This window comes from Eucyclogobius newberryi, unplaced genomic scaffold (genome assembly GCF_026437365.1).
Source record: "Eucyclogobius newberryi isolate DKJ021-1_F unplaced genomic scaffold, fEucNew1.0.hap1 SCAF_19, whole genome shotgun sequence".
Taxonomy (NCBI): Eukaryota; Metazoa; Chordata; class Actinopteri; order Gobiiformes; family Gobiidae; genus Eucyclogobius; species Eucyclogobius newberryi.
Genome location: NW_027315823.1, coordinates 568967 through 581969, shown reverse-complemented (window position 1 = coordinate 581969; position 13003 = coordinate 568967). Strand labels below are relative to the sequence as shown.

At 46.4% G+C, this 13003-nt stretch overlaps 1 protein-coding gene and 1 pseudogene across 2 annotated transcripts in view; both read left to right on the top strand.

The window, feature by feature from the left end:
• The window catches only part of LOC140366214 (coiled-coil-helix-coiled-coil-helix domain-containing protein 2 pseudogene), a 545-nt pseudogene extending 172 nt beyond the window's left edge, over positions 1 to 373 (top strand).
• Positions 1 to 12550, top strand: part of anxa6 (annexin A6) — a 70128-nt gene extending 57578 nt beyond the window's left edge. The window contains exons 18-25 of one of the 2 annotated variants that reach the window (XM_072451432.1): positions 1970 to 2060; positions 4043 to 4122; positions 4487 to 4540; positions 5066 to 5159; positions 5230 to 5325; positions 5413 to 5471; positions 6568 to 6690; positions 12260 to 12550. In XM_072451432.1, coding sequence (XP_072307533.1) covers positions 1970 to 2060; positions 4043 to 4122; positions 4487 to 4540; positions 5066 to 5159; positions 5230 to 5325; positions 5413 to 5471; positions 6568 to 6690; positions 12260 to 12319 — 657 coding nt within the window. In that variant the 3' untranslated portion in view covers positions 12320 to 12550. Of the gene's footprint in view, positions 1 to 1969; positions 2061 to 4042; positions 4123 to 4486; positions 4541 to 5065; positions 5160 to 5229; positions 5326 to 5412; positions 5472 to 6567; positions 6706 to 12259 lie in introns of both variants that reach the window. The other variant, XM_072451431.1, reaches the window with a different exon arrangement.
• Positions 12551 to 13003: the final 453 nt, after the last annotated feature.

Here is a 13003-nt window from a genome sequence, read left to right as displayed (position 1 = left end):
TCCTGCCCATGCCCCTGTTCCTATGCAGCCACCTCCTTCAGCCGCCGGGGCTCCAGCAGCTCCTAGGCAGCCCGGTATGTTTGTCCAGATGGCGACTACAGCCGCTGGTGTGACCGTGGGTTCAGCAGTGGGCCACACCCTTGGTCATGCCATGACCGCAGGTTTCAGCGAAGGACAATCTGAGCCTGCAAGGCCTGACGTCACTTCCCAGGAGCCCTACCAGGCTCGGCCGCAGCAGGCTCCGCAGACCTGTTCGCATGAGCTCCAACAGTTCATTGAGTTTGCCCAGACTCAGAGCGATTTCAAATTCAGTGAAGGCTTCAGAGATGTGCTTGAACAGTGCAAGTTTGCAAACGGTCCATCCAGGCAGTGATGGATCAGACAGATCAGGGAGGAATCAGAGCAGGATCCAAGAACGTTCAGAGAATCATAAAGCGATCTGTGTACCTGTAAGGTTCAATAAAGCTCCTGAGCCCGTCCCCGTGTCTCCTCATTGTCTCCACCCACCAGGGCCTTTAGTAGTGACAGTTGTTACGGCAGTTTCCTGTAAACAATGATCAAGTAAAGGGTAACCAGGCAATAAGTGAGTCTCTCGGTCACATGACATGACCCATTTTCTCCCATTCCACAGTTACACACCTGAACCAGCACCTGAAGGCCACACAGTCCGGGGTTATCTCTCCAGCAGCAGTAGTACGAGCCTCCTACTCAATGACGGTGCATCAGTGTCAGACTTAGACTTAAAACATTCCATACAACAAGAAGGACACAGGGAGGAAGTTTAACTCACATGGAGAGGAGGGATCTCAGTCAGATCTGAGGCCTCCGGGCCGATTGGTGTTCAAAAGTTTACATTACATGTTAAACGCTCCACATATGGTTGGACTCTTGGCGTGTGCGTCACAAGATTAAGCACACGCAATGTTACGTCTCACGTGTTTAAACAGAAAGATCCGTTTCCATCTCGGCTCAGACCAAACACAGCATCATATCTCTTCTGCTCTGGATCGTTCCGGCCATTGTTACTGCAGTGACGAATACAAATACACATATATGAGGTTATATACTTTCATGGTTATATATCGATATGAGGTTGTATACTTTCATGGTTATATATCGATATGAGGTTATATACTTTCATGGTTATATATCGATATGAGGTTGTATACTTTCATGGTTATATATCGATATGAGGTTATATACTTTCATGGTTATATATCGATATGAGGTTATATACTTTCATGGTTATATATCGATATGAGGTTGTATACTTTCATGGTTATATATCGATATGAGGTTATATACTTTCATGGTTATATATCGATATGACGTATACTTTCATGGTTATATATCGATATGAGGTTGTATACTTTCATGGTTATATATCGATATGAGGTTGTATACTTTCATGGTTATATATCGATATGAGGTTGTATACTTTCATGGTTATATATCGATATGAGGTTATATAAGATAAGATAAGATAAGATATTCCTTTATTGTCCCACATGGGGAAATTTCATTGGTGCAACGCAGGTAGATACAGAGGTAGATAAAGAAGAACAGATCGATATGAGGTTGTATACTTTCATGGTTATATATTGATACAAATGATAAGACCTGTGCTTTATTCCATCAATAAGTGATGATCTTTCAGGTGCATCACAGTATTTAAACCCGACTGATGCAGTAAGTGGCTTCTCATTTCTGAAACAACCATGTGGAAAGACAAATCCCCGGGTCATGGAAAAGATGTCACTGTTTTTGAGAAGGGTCAAATCATTGGCATCGAGATAAACATCTGAGAAGAAGAAGAAACTAATCTACTTCAGCTTCGGACCAGTGATAGTGTTTGTGACGAGCTGGAGAAGGCTCTGGGGTGACTTTGTATGACTTTTGTTTTGGGTCAAGTAGTAGTAGTAGTAGTAGTAGGAGTAGTAGTAGTGAGATTTGTGATTGTGTCTTCCAGGGCGCAGGGACAGACGAACACGCTCTGATCGAAATCCTCGTCACTCGAAACAACGAGCAAATCCACGCCATGAACGAGGCCTACCTGCACGGTACGTTTAACATGTGTCCTTTAAGTGTCCCATGTGATCTGAGTGGGACACCTACCTGCACGGTACGTTTAACATGTGTCCTTTAAGTGTCCCATGTGGTCTGAGTGGGACACCTACCTGCACGGTACGTTTATCATGTGTCCTTTAAGTGTCCCATGTGGTCTGAGTGGGACACCTACCTGCACGGTACGTTTAACATGTGTCCTTTAAGTGTCCCATGTGGTCTGAGTGGGACACCTACCTGCAAGGTACGTTTATCATGTGTCCTTTAAGTGTCCCATGTGGTCTGAGTGGGACACCTACCTGCACGGTACGTTTAACATGTGTCCTTTAAGTGTCCCATGTGGTCTGAGTGGGACACCTACCTGCACGGTACGTTTAACATGTGTCCTTTAAGTGTCCCATGTGGTCTGAGTGGGACACCTACCTGCACGGTACGTTTAACATGTGTCCTTTAAGTGTCCCATGTGGTCTGAGTGGGACACCTACCTGCACGGTACGTTTAACAAGTGTCCTTTAAGTGTCCCATGTGGTCTGAGTGGGACACCTACCTGCACGGTACGTTTAACACGTGTCCTTTAAGTGTCCCATGTGGTCTGAGTGGGACACCTACCTGCACGGTACGTTTAACACGTGTCCTTTAAGTGTCCCATGTGGTCTGAGTGGGACACCTACCTGCACGGTACGTTTAACATGTGTCCTTTAAGTGTCCCATGTGGTCTGAGTGGGACGCCTACCTGCACGGTACGTTTAACATGTGTCCTTTAAGTGTCCCATGTGGTCTGAGTGGGACACCTACCTGCACGGTACGTTTAACACGTGTCCTTTAAATGTCCCATGTGGTCTGAGTGGGACACCTACCTGCACGGTACGTTTAACATGTGTCCTTTAAATGTCCCATGTGGTCTGAGTGGGACGCCTACCTGCACGGTACGTTTAACACGTGTCCTTTAAGAGTCCCATGTGGCCTGAGTGGGACACCTACCTGCACGGTACGTTTAACATGTGTCCTTTAAGAGTCCCATGTGGTCTGAGTGGGACACCTACCTGCACGGTACGTTTAACACGTGTCCTTTAAGTGTCCCATGTGGTCTGAGTGGGACACCTACCTGCACGGTACGTTTAACATGTGTCCTTTAAATGTCCCATGTGGTCTGAGTGGGACGCCTACCTGCACGGTACGTTTAACATGTGTCCTTTAAGTGTCCCATGTGGTCTGAGTGGGACACCTACCTGCACGGTACGTTTAACATGTGTCCTTTAAATGTCCCATGTGGTCTGAGTGGGACACCTACCTGCACGGTACGTTTAACACGTGTCCTTTAAATGTCCCATGTGGTCTGAGTGGGACGCCTACCTGCACGGTACGTTTAACACGTGTCCTTTAAGTGTCCCATGTGGTCTGAGTGGGACACCTACCTGCACGGTACGTTTAACATGTGTCCTTTAAGAGTCCCATGTGGCCTGAGTGGGACACCTACCTGCACGGTACGTTTAACATGTGTCCTTTAAGTGTCCCATGTGGTCTGAGTGGGACACCTACCTGCACGGTACGTTTATCATGTGTCCTTTAAGTGTCCCATGTGGTCTGAGTGGGACACCTACCTGCACGGTACGTTTAACATGTGTCCTTTAAGAGTCCCATGTGGCCTGAGTGGGACACCTACCTGCACGGTACGTTTAACATGTGTCCTTTAAGAGTCCCATGTGGTCTGAGTGGGACACCTACCTGCACGGTACGTTTAACACGTGTCCTTTAAGTGTCCCATGTGGTCTGAGTGGGACACCTACCTGCACGGTACGTTTAACACGTGTCCTTTAAGTGTCCCATGTGGTCTGAGTGGGACACCTACCTGCACGGTACGTTTAACACGTGTCCTTTAAGTGTCCCATGTGGTCTGAGTGGGACGCCTACCGCACTTTGAGACCCCCTGCTGTGTAATGCACACACAGTCTGATGTGGATATGATGGTGTTTCGTAGGTTATAAGAAGTCTTTGGAGGACGCCGTCCAGTCTGAGACGTCAGGACACTTCTGCCGCATCCTCACCTCTTTGGTCCAGGTAGAGAAAATATACAGTTAAAGAATATCATCAATGTAATATAAGAAGTTATTTATAGCATGAATATTAAGTATATAGTAACATATAATCATGTTCTTCTTCCAATGTGTTTTTTGTTATTGAAAAAGATTTATATGTGTATGTTTTCAAAAATTGGTGTATTTGAAAGACCTTTATAGCTGAATTAAATATATTGTTCAATTGTGTTTTGTGTTGTTTTGTGTTTTCAATTTAATTATAAATCTATATATATATAGATATATATATTATATTTTGAACATAATTTAAATGTTTTTTTAATAAATCCTTCATCGTAGGTGACATTTCAAAACTGAATTGTACATGATGTTTGTGCCTGTGTCAGGGGTCGAGAGAAGAGGGTCCTGCAGATGTGGAGCGAGCAGAGTCAGATGCCCAGGTAACGCTCCATGTTCTGATCACACATTTACAACATCCTGTTTAAAACTTCACATTAGAGCGAAACATATCATACAATCTGTACATAATGTAGTGTAAATGCTTAATAGTAAAGCATGATAGTTATAATCACACCTGTGGGTCATTATTTTATATCTGTGACATTTTAAATTACAATATTAATCTAAAACAAGTTAATAAATTACATAGTACATAGTATAAATAGTCGTATCTGTCTAATGAGATTTACTGTAAACGTATATCTAATCTAATTATAGAGTGATTTATTCTAGACACAACAGGAAGTGAGCTGTTAGCATGCTAATATAACAAATATAAACTCTGCTCTGGGCTCTGAAAGTTGTGAAAATCGCCTTTTCACTGGTCACGCTCAGAATGTACCATGTGACAAATGTGACGCTGTAAATGTCACGTACTGCGACTTTAAAATCATCATTTGAGAAAACGTGCATGAAACACTACAACTTAAACATTTTGACATGTTCTTCTTCTCTCTGTGTTTGAGGAACTGGCTGAGGCCTGTAACGCCGAGTCGGACGACATGGAGATGAAGTTCATGAGTATCCTCTGCACCCGCAGCTTCCCTCATCTCCGCCGAGGTAAAGCAACAAAACACATTTCAATAATAAACCATCTAAAATACATCGTCTGCTTTGTGTTTGACTTCAGTTTTCCAGGAGTTTGTGAGATTCACCAACAAAGACATCGAGCAGATCATAAAGAAGGAGATGTCCGGAGACGTGAAGAACGCTTTCTACGCCATCGGTAACGAAGACATCGTCCTGTTTTGTCTTGGTTTAATCCTGAAGCTTAAGGTTTATTTTCTATTTCATATCTGAACGTTTGTTTCAGTGAGCAGCGTGAAGAACCAGCCGTCTTACTTCGCAGACCGGTTGTACAAAGCCATGAAGGTAAAATCTGACCCGATGTGTACAAAGAATACATTATAATACTCAATACTCTAGAGCAGGAGTGTCCAAACCTTTTTCACTCAAGACTGCATTTTGAGACTTCGATGGAGCAGAGCAAACAACCCCACAATGTTGAATGTGAAAGTGAATACTTCAAAATGAGCCTCCACACCTTTAATAATACTTGGGACATTAATAATAGGTTGTTATGACATACTTTTGTTGTTTGGACCAACTTAGAAGTCGGGGGGCCAACAAAAATTGGTCTGCGGGCCGCATTTGGCCCCCGGGCCGTAGTTTGGACATGCCTGCTCTAGAGTGTCTTATAAAGAAGGTTCCACAAAGCAGGAAATGTTCTTAAAGATATATATATAATATAAAAATATGTCCAAATATAGTGCAAGTTACAAGTTCAAGTTTGGAGAAATAAAACGAGTCCCTCAAATACCATCGACTCACAAAGTTCCTCACGTGAATGTCACTGTAACTAATTACAAATACTCACATATATTTCATATTCTTATGTACATTTTATTTTTAAACATACGGAACAGTTTTTCAGTGCTGATCTCCTGGTCTGATCTGAGATCAGGGACTTATCCTGGATCTGTCAGACTGAAGTGTCACACTGACTTTTACACAACATAAATCTGGACGGGCTCTGCCCGTGTCGTGTCGCCCCTGCCCTTGTCGCCCCTGCCCGTGTCGCCCCTGCCCGTGTCGCCCCTGCCCGTGTCGCCCCTGCCCGTGTCGCCCCTGCCCTTGTCGCCCCTGCCCGTGTCGCCCCTGCCCGTGTCGCCCCTGCCCGTGTCGCCCCTGCCCGTGTCGCCCCTGCCCGTGTCGCCCCTGCCCGTGTCGCCCCTGCCCGTGTCGCCCCTGCCCGTGTCGCCCCTGCCCGTGTCGCCCCTGCCCTTGTCACCCCTGCCCTTGTCACCCCTGCCCGTGTCGCCCCTGCCCGTGTCGCCCCTGCCCGTGTCGCCCCTGCCCGTGTCGCCCCTGCCCGTGTCGCCCCTGCCCGTGTCGCCCCTGCATGTGAATATGGAAAAACTTCATAAACTGTATAAACAATGCTAACAGTGGTTTGTTTGGTGGGCAGGGCCTGGGCACAGATGACCGCGCCCTGATCCGGATCATGGTGTCCCGCAGTGAGGTGGACATGTTCAACATCAGGAAGGAGTTTAAGGACACGCACGACTCCTCTCTGCACGACTTCATCCAGGTAGAGAGCCTCATCGTAAGTCTCTACTAACAACAACTCTCTCTGGCCTGCTAACTGTTTCTATGCTAACATATCTGTTAGCATATCTGTTTGCTAACATGTGTACGCTAACAACAGGGCGTGGCTAAAACCATTATGTTCTGAGGGGGCTGCAGTGCTTTAAGTGGGCGGGACGCACCGGTACTCACTTCTAAATGACCCCGCCTCTCTGAGCGGTCAGCAGGTTCTCCTGAGCGGTCAGCAGGTTCTCCTGAGCGGTCAGCAGCTTCTCCTGAGCGGTCAGCAGCTTCTCCTGAGCGGTCAGCAGCTTCTCCTGAGCGGTCTCCGGAGCAGGTTCTCCTCAGGCTGTAACTGACCCGTGCGCTGCATTGAGCTAACGTCTGCACTTTCCAGTCTTTCTGTGATCTGAGCACGGCCTTCTTTCCTCTTCACTGATTGGCTGCTCTGACTGTCAGTGACATATTCCTGTGTCTCTGATTGGATCCTGTGTCTCTGATTGGATCCTGTGTCTCAAGTCCTGCTTCACTCATGCTGTCATTGGTTACTTTGTGCTTGCGTTTGATTGGACATTGAGATGTATTCATCAGTTCAAGCTGAGCTAAAGTAAGAGTAATAATAATATTAATATGTCTCCTAAAGTATAAACTGTGTTGTTGTTGCTCACGGTGAGGATTTATGTTTAGGGGGAGGAGCTTGTATTTCTGTGACACAAGCTCATGTCCAACCCTCTGACATGTGACTGAAGCTGTAGCTCCTCCTCCTCTGAGTTTGAACTGTAAACGTGTGTTTGTCCTGAGGTGCTGATCGTCTCATCATTGTGAAGCGCATGTGCAGAGGTTTGATCTCAGAATGAGATCACGTGTTCAGACACGAAGGCAGATTATTCATCTAAACTGTAAATTACATTTGTAAAGCGCATCATTTTTACTAATAGTAGAAAAAGCTTCAGTTGTAGTCATCTGGACTCAGTTTGAAAAATTAGACGTTTCGACTCTCATCCAAGAGTCATTGTCAATAAAAGAATTTAGGTCGAGAACTCCGATATTAATACTGTTCTGTGGTAAGACCCGCCCATTGGGCGGAGCCTTCCTGAAGTAGAAAGAGTTGTTTGTTTCAACAGAAACTCCCCCTTGTATCTACCGAGCCTATTCAGAATCTTAATGGGCTGTTAGAATCCTCTTTGTCTTTGTGAGACCCTGGCTCAACCACCCTGAGTACCTGATTAGCATCTGAATGTCCTCTACCTTTCCAGGGGTTCAGTAACCCATTATAAATAACAGGAAGATTAAACCTTAGCCCTCCATTTCTGTTTGGAGAATAGAAACGTCTATTTTTTCAAACTGAGTCCAGATGACTACAACTGAAGCTTTTTCTACTATGGAACACGCCTGGACGAATGAGGGATTACACCCACACATTTTTACTAATGTTATAATAGTCGTTTGTCCACTTAAAGCACTGGGGGCTGTACATAATGTTTAAGCTTATTTGGGGCCCTTAGTTTGCCACAATTTAAAGATTTTGTATTTCTTGGCAATAAAAATGTAAAATCCATTGAATCAGAATCAGATTTGTTTTATTGCCATTGTCAATGAACAGAATTCACAAAACAGTGAACAATGATAAAACAACCTATATAAGTCAAAAAGAAAAACGATTTAAATCTGCTATAGGATAAAAATAGGCTCACTATGTACACAAATGTACAGTTGAATTTACAGAAAGTGCAGAAAGTGATTAAATGATGGTTAAAGTGACAGTGTTTAAGAAGTGTTCATGAGTCCAACAGCAGAGAGAGAGAAACTGTTCTTATAGCAGGAGGTTCTGGTCCTGATGGACCGTAGCCTCCTGCCTGAGGGGAGTGGCCTCCTGCCTGAGGGGAGTGGCCTCCTGCCTGAGGGGAGTGGCCTGCAGGAGGAGTGACCTCCTGCCTGAGGGGAGTGGCCTCCTGCCTGAGGGGAGTGGCCTCCTGCCAGAGGGGAGTGGCCTCCTGCAGAGATGGAAGTCTGCAGCCGATCACCTTCTCAACAGAGGGCGCTGTAGTCTCTGTTTGTCCCTGGCTGTGGCTCCAGCGTACCACACGGTGATGGAGGAGGTGATGGAGGAGGTGATGGAGGAGGTGATGGAGGAGGTGATGGAGGAGGTGATGAAGGAGGTGAGGACTCAATGATGGCCGTGTAGAACTGCTCCATCATCAGTTTGTCTTTCCTCAGCTGCTGCAGGAAGTTCATCCTCTGCTGGAGCTTCATGATGAGGAGCTGATGGTGGCTCCTCCCACTTTAGGTCCTGGTGATGGTGGCTCCTCCCACTTGAGGTCCTGGTGATGGTGGCTCCTCCCACTTGAGGTCCAGGTGATGGTGGCTCCTCCCACTTGAGGTCCTGGTGATGGTGGCTCCTCCCACTTGAAGTCCTGGTGATGGTGGCTCCTCCCACTTGAGGTCCTGGTGATGGTGGCTCCTCCCACTTGAGGTCCTGGTGATGGTGGCTCCTCCCACTTGAGGTCCAGGTGATGGTGGCTCCTCCCACTTGAGGTCCTGGTGATGGTGGCTCCTCCCACTTGAAGTCCTGGTGATGGTGGCTCCTCCCACTTGAGGTCCTGGTGATGGTGGCTCCTCCCACTTGAGGTCCTGGTGATGGTGGCTCCTCCCACTTGAGGTCCTGGTGATGGTGGGCTCCTCCCACTTGAGGTCCAGGTGATGGTGGCTCCTCCCACTTGAGGTCCTGGTGATGGTGGCTCCTCCTGGTGATGGTGGCTCCTCCTGGTGATGGTGGCTCCTCCCACTTGAGGTCCTGGTGATGGTGGTGCAGAGGAAGTGGGAGGAGTCTACAGTGGAGATGGGGGGGTCTGTGGTGGTGAGGGGGGCTGGGGGTCATCTCCACTGTCTTCTGGACGTTGAACTCCAGGTTGTCCTCGCTCCACCTCCTGTAGATCAGACTCATCCTCGTCCGAGTTAACAATGTTTTCATCCGTCCTCTTCCACACTCGTCCTCTTCCTCACTCGTCCTCTTCTACACTCGTCCTCTTCCACACTCGTCCTCTTCCTCACTCGTCCTCTTCCTCACTCGTCCTCTTCCTCACTCGTCCTCTTCCACACTCGTCCTCTTCCTCACTCGTCCTCTTCCACACTCGTCCTCTTCCTCACTCGTCCTCTTCCTCACTCGTCCTCTTCCACACTCGTCCTCTTCCTCACTCGTCCTCTTCCTCACTCGTCCTCTTCCACACTCGTCCTCTTCCTCACTCGTCCTCTTCCACACTCGTCCTCTTCCTCACTCGTCCTCTTCCACACTCGTCCTTTTCCTCACTCGTCCTCTTCCACACTCGTCCTCTTCCTCACTCGTCCTCTTCCACACTCGTCTCGTCCTCTTCCTCACTCGTCCTCTTCCTCACTCGTCCTCTTCCTCACTCGTCCTCTTCCTCACTCGTCCTCTTCCACACTCGTCCTCTTCCACACTCGTCTCGTCCTCTTCCACACTCGTCCTCTTCCACACTCGTCCTCTTCCACACTCGTCCTCTTCCACACTCGTATTCTGTCAAGGGTCCTCAAAATAATAATGATTAAAAATATAATTTGTAATTGTTTAATACATTTGTGGCTTTGTAGAAATGTTTATGGTCCATTTTGAAACTGGCTTTTTTTCTTCTTTTTTTTTAATCAAACTTTTTTGTGATGCACTTTTTGAACAAAATATTTGAAAATGCAACACTGGACTTTGCTCCACCATCTGCTTTTATCTGGTCACCTACTCCAGACAAGCAGGTGATGGACCCTCCACCAGAAAGGTTACATAGTGCCCCTTTAATACAACGTGCGTCACACATTACGCCCTCACCCTGTCCACACGGGTGCTGTCTGGTCCCTGTCCACACGGGTGCTGTCTGGTCCCTGTCCACACGGGTGCTGTCTGGTCCCTGTCCACACGGGTGCTGTCTGGTCCCTGTCCACACGGGTGCTGTCTGGTCCCTGTCCACACGGGTGCTGTCTGGTCCCTGTCCACACGGGTGCTGTCTGTCCCTGTCCACACGGGTGCTGTCTGGTCCAGTTGTCCACACTTAAGCTGTTGTTTGTCTTTGTCTCATATATTCTATACGTTTCTGTGTTTGGCTGGTGACTTCCTGTGGACAATTGTTAAGGAAATTCCCACTTCCTGCTTGTATGTGCCGTCTGATTGGTCGGCGACAGAGAACCAGGAAGAAAACAAAAACCATAAAAAGGGGACAAATGGTCTTTACCGTTACAATGGTCAAGTGGCCACTTTTCAAAAATCAAAACATGCAAATGACAATCTGCTGCTTCTTACAGTGAAATATGTCACTATAAAGAGGCGGGGCTTATCAGTTCTGCAGTTTTGAACAGGAAGTCAATGAACCTGTTCCTAAAGTCGTTTTAGAGCAATATTCAGGTTTACAATGAACAAAATGTCGCTCGAAGTAGCTGGAAAGAAAAACACGATACGTCTCCTTTAATGAATGTGTCTTTGTATCCAATTACAGCTCCTGGTCACTGCTCCGAACTTAAGATTATGTATCAATGTTTAAACGCGCTAAAACACCACCCCCTTTAGGCAGGTGGTGGTACTACATCCTCAGTCAGTTCAGTTTGGTTGACACTTTTAATTACTACGCTGTTTCCTTTCTATTTTAACAGTACTTTAAAAGTGCAGTACTTTAAATTACAGTACTTTAAAAGACCAGATTCATGTTAAATGTGTTTAGTACCGCTAACTATATTCATGTTAAATGTGTTTAGTACCGCTAACTATACGATAGGGACACGCGCTGGAATAGTTTTTTTAATTCAACTGTTTTTGACTTTTTTCGGCTGGATTTGAGCGTTTTTCGTTGCGTTCGTTGTGTTGTTGTGACGTGAGCTAGCTCCGAGCGAGCCCACCAGCCCCCCCCCCCCCCCCCCCGCGCCCTCCGGCCGCGCTAAAGTACGGCGTGTCGTCGGTACACGTTTATATACACGTTTATATGAAAGAGGAACTTCACGAACGATCGGGACACGCACTGGAATCGCTTTAAATTAACTTGTTTTGACTTTATTCGGCTGGATTGAGTGTTTTCGTCGTGTCGTTGCGATGTGTTTTGGCTCTGAGTCCCCCGGCTCCGGCCCCGCCCCCCGGCTCCGGCCCCGCCCCCCGGCCGGCGCCGTACCGCGTTTCCACAAAGGAGGAACTCATGAAACTGCGGAGAACAGTCGTCTTACCCGGAGATCGTCACGTTATCCCGTCGCAATACTGACCTAACCTAATACTGATGTGCAATTCTGTCATATGTGCAATTACTGTGAAATTCATGTGCAATCTATGTGCTGTCGTGACACATATTCATGTGCAATTACTGTCGGGATCACATGCAATGGTATTTATTTATTTGTCTATGGGAGTTTTTATTTATTTATAGGAGATCTTCTACTGAAAGTGTTTTTCAGACTTCCTATAAGTGATCTGTTCTTCTGTATCTACCTCTGTATCTACCTGCGTTGCACCAATGAAATTTCCCCATGTGGGACAATAAAGGATTATCTTATCTTATCTTAACTGTAATGTCTTTGTCCTCTGTTTCCAGGGCGACACTTCCGGAGACTACCGTAAGACTCTGCTGATCCTGTGTGGAGGAGAAGACTGAACCCGTCACAATTAAAGCCTGTATCCAAACCGGCGCGCTTGCCAAAGGAAGTGGTCTTTCAAAATAAGAGCTTTATCACATCCCATTTGTTTTTTGTACAATCCCAAGTTTTATATATTTGTTCACGTTAGCTATAAAGCCAATTTTAAAATACAAACACAGTGCCTCCAACCGAAATAACTGTTACTATAGCTGTTCAAATATGGAAAATAAAAGAACCATGAAGAAGAAGTGTTGTGATTGCAATATTTGTCCAAAATCTCCACACACATGTCCACATATATGTCCACATACGTGTACACACACATGTCCACACACGTGTCCACATACGTGTACACACACACACACACACATGTCCACGCACATGTACACACATACGTCCATACACGTGTCCACATATGTCCACATACGTGTACACACACATGTCCACATACGTGTCCACATACGTGTACACACACACGTCCACGCACATGTACACACACATGTTCACACATGTACAAACACATGTACACACACATGTACACACATGTACACACACATGTACAACCATGTACACCCACATGTACACACACATGTACAACCATGTACACACACATGTACACACACATGTACAACCATGTACACACACATGTACACACATGTACACACACATGTACACACACATGTACAACCATGTACACACAC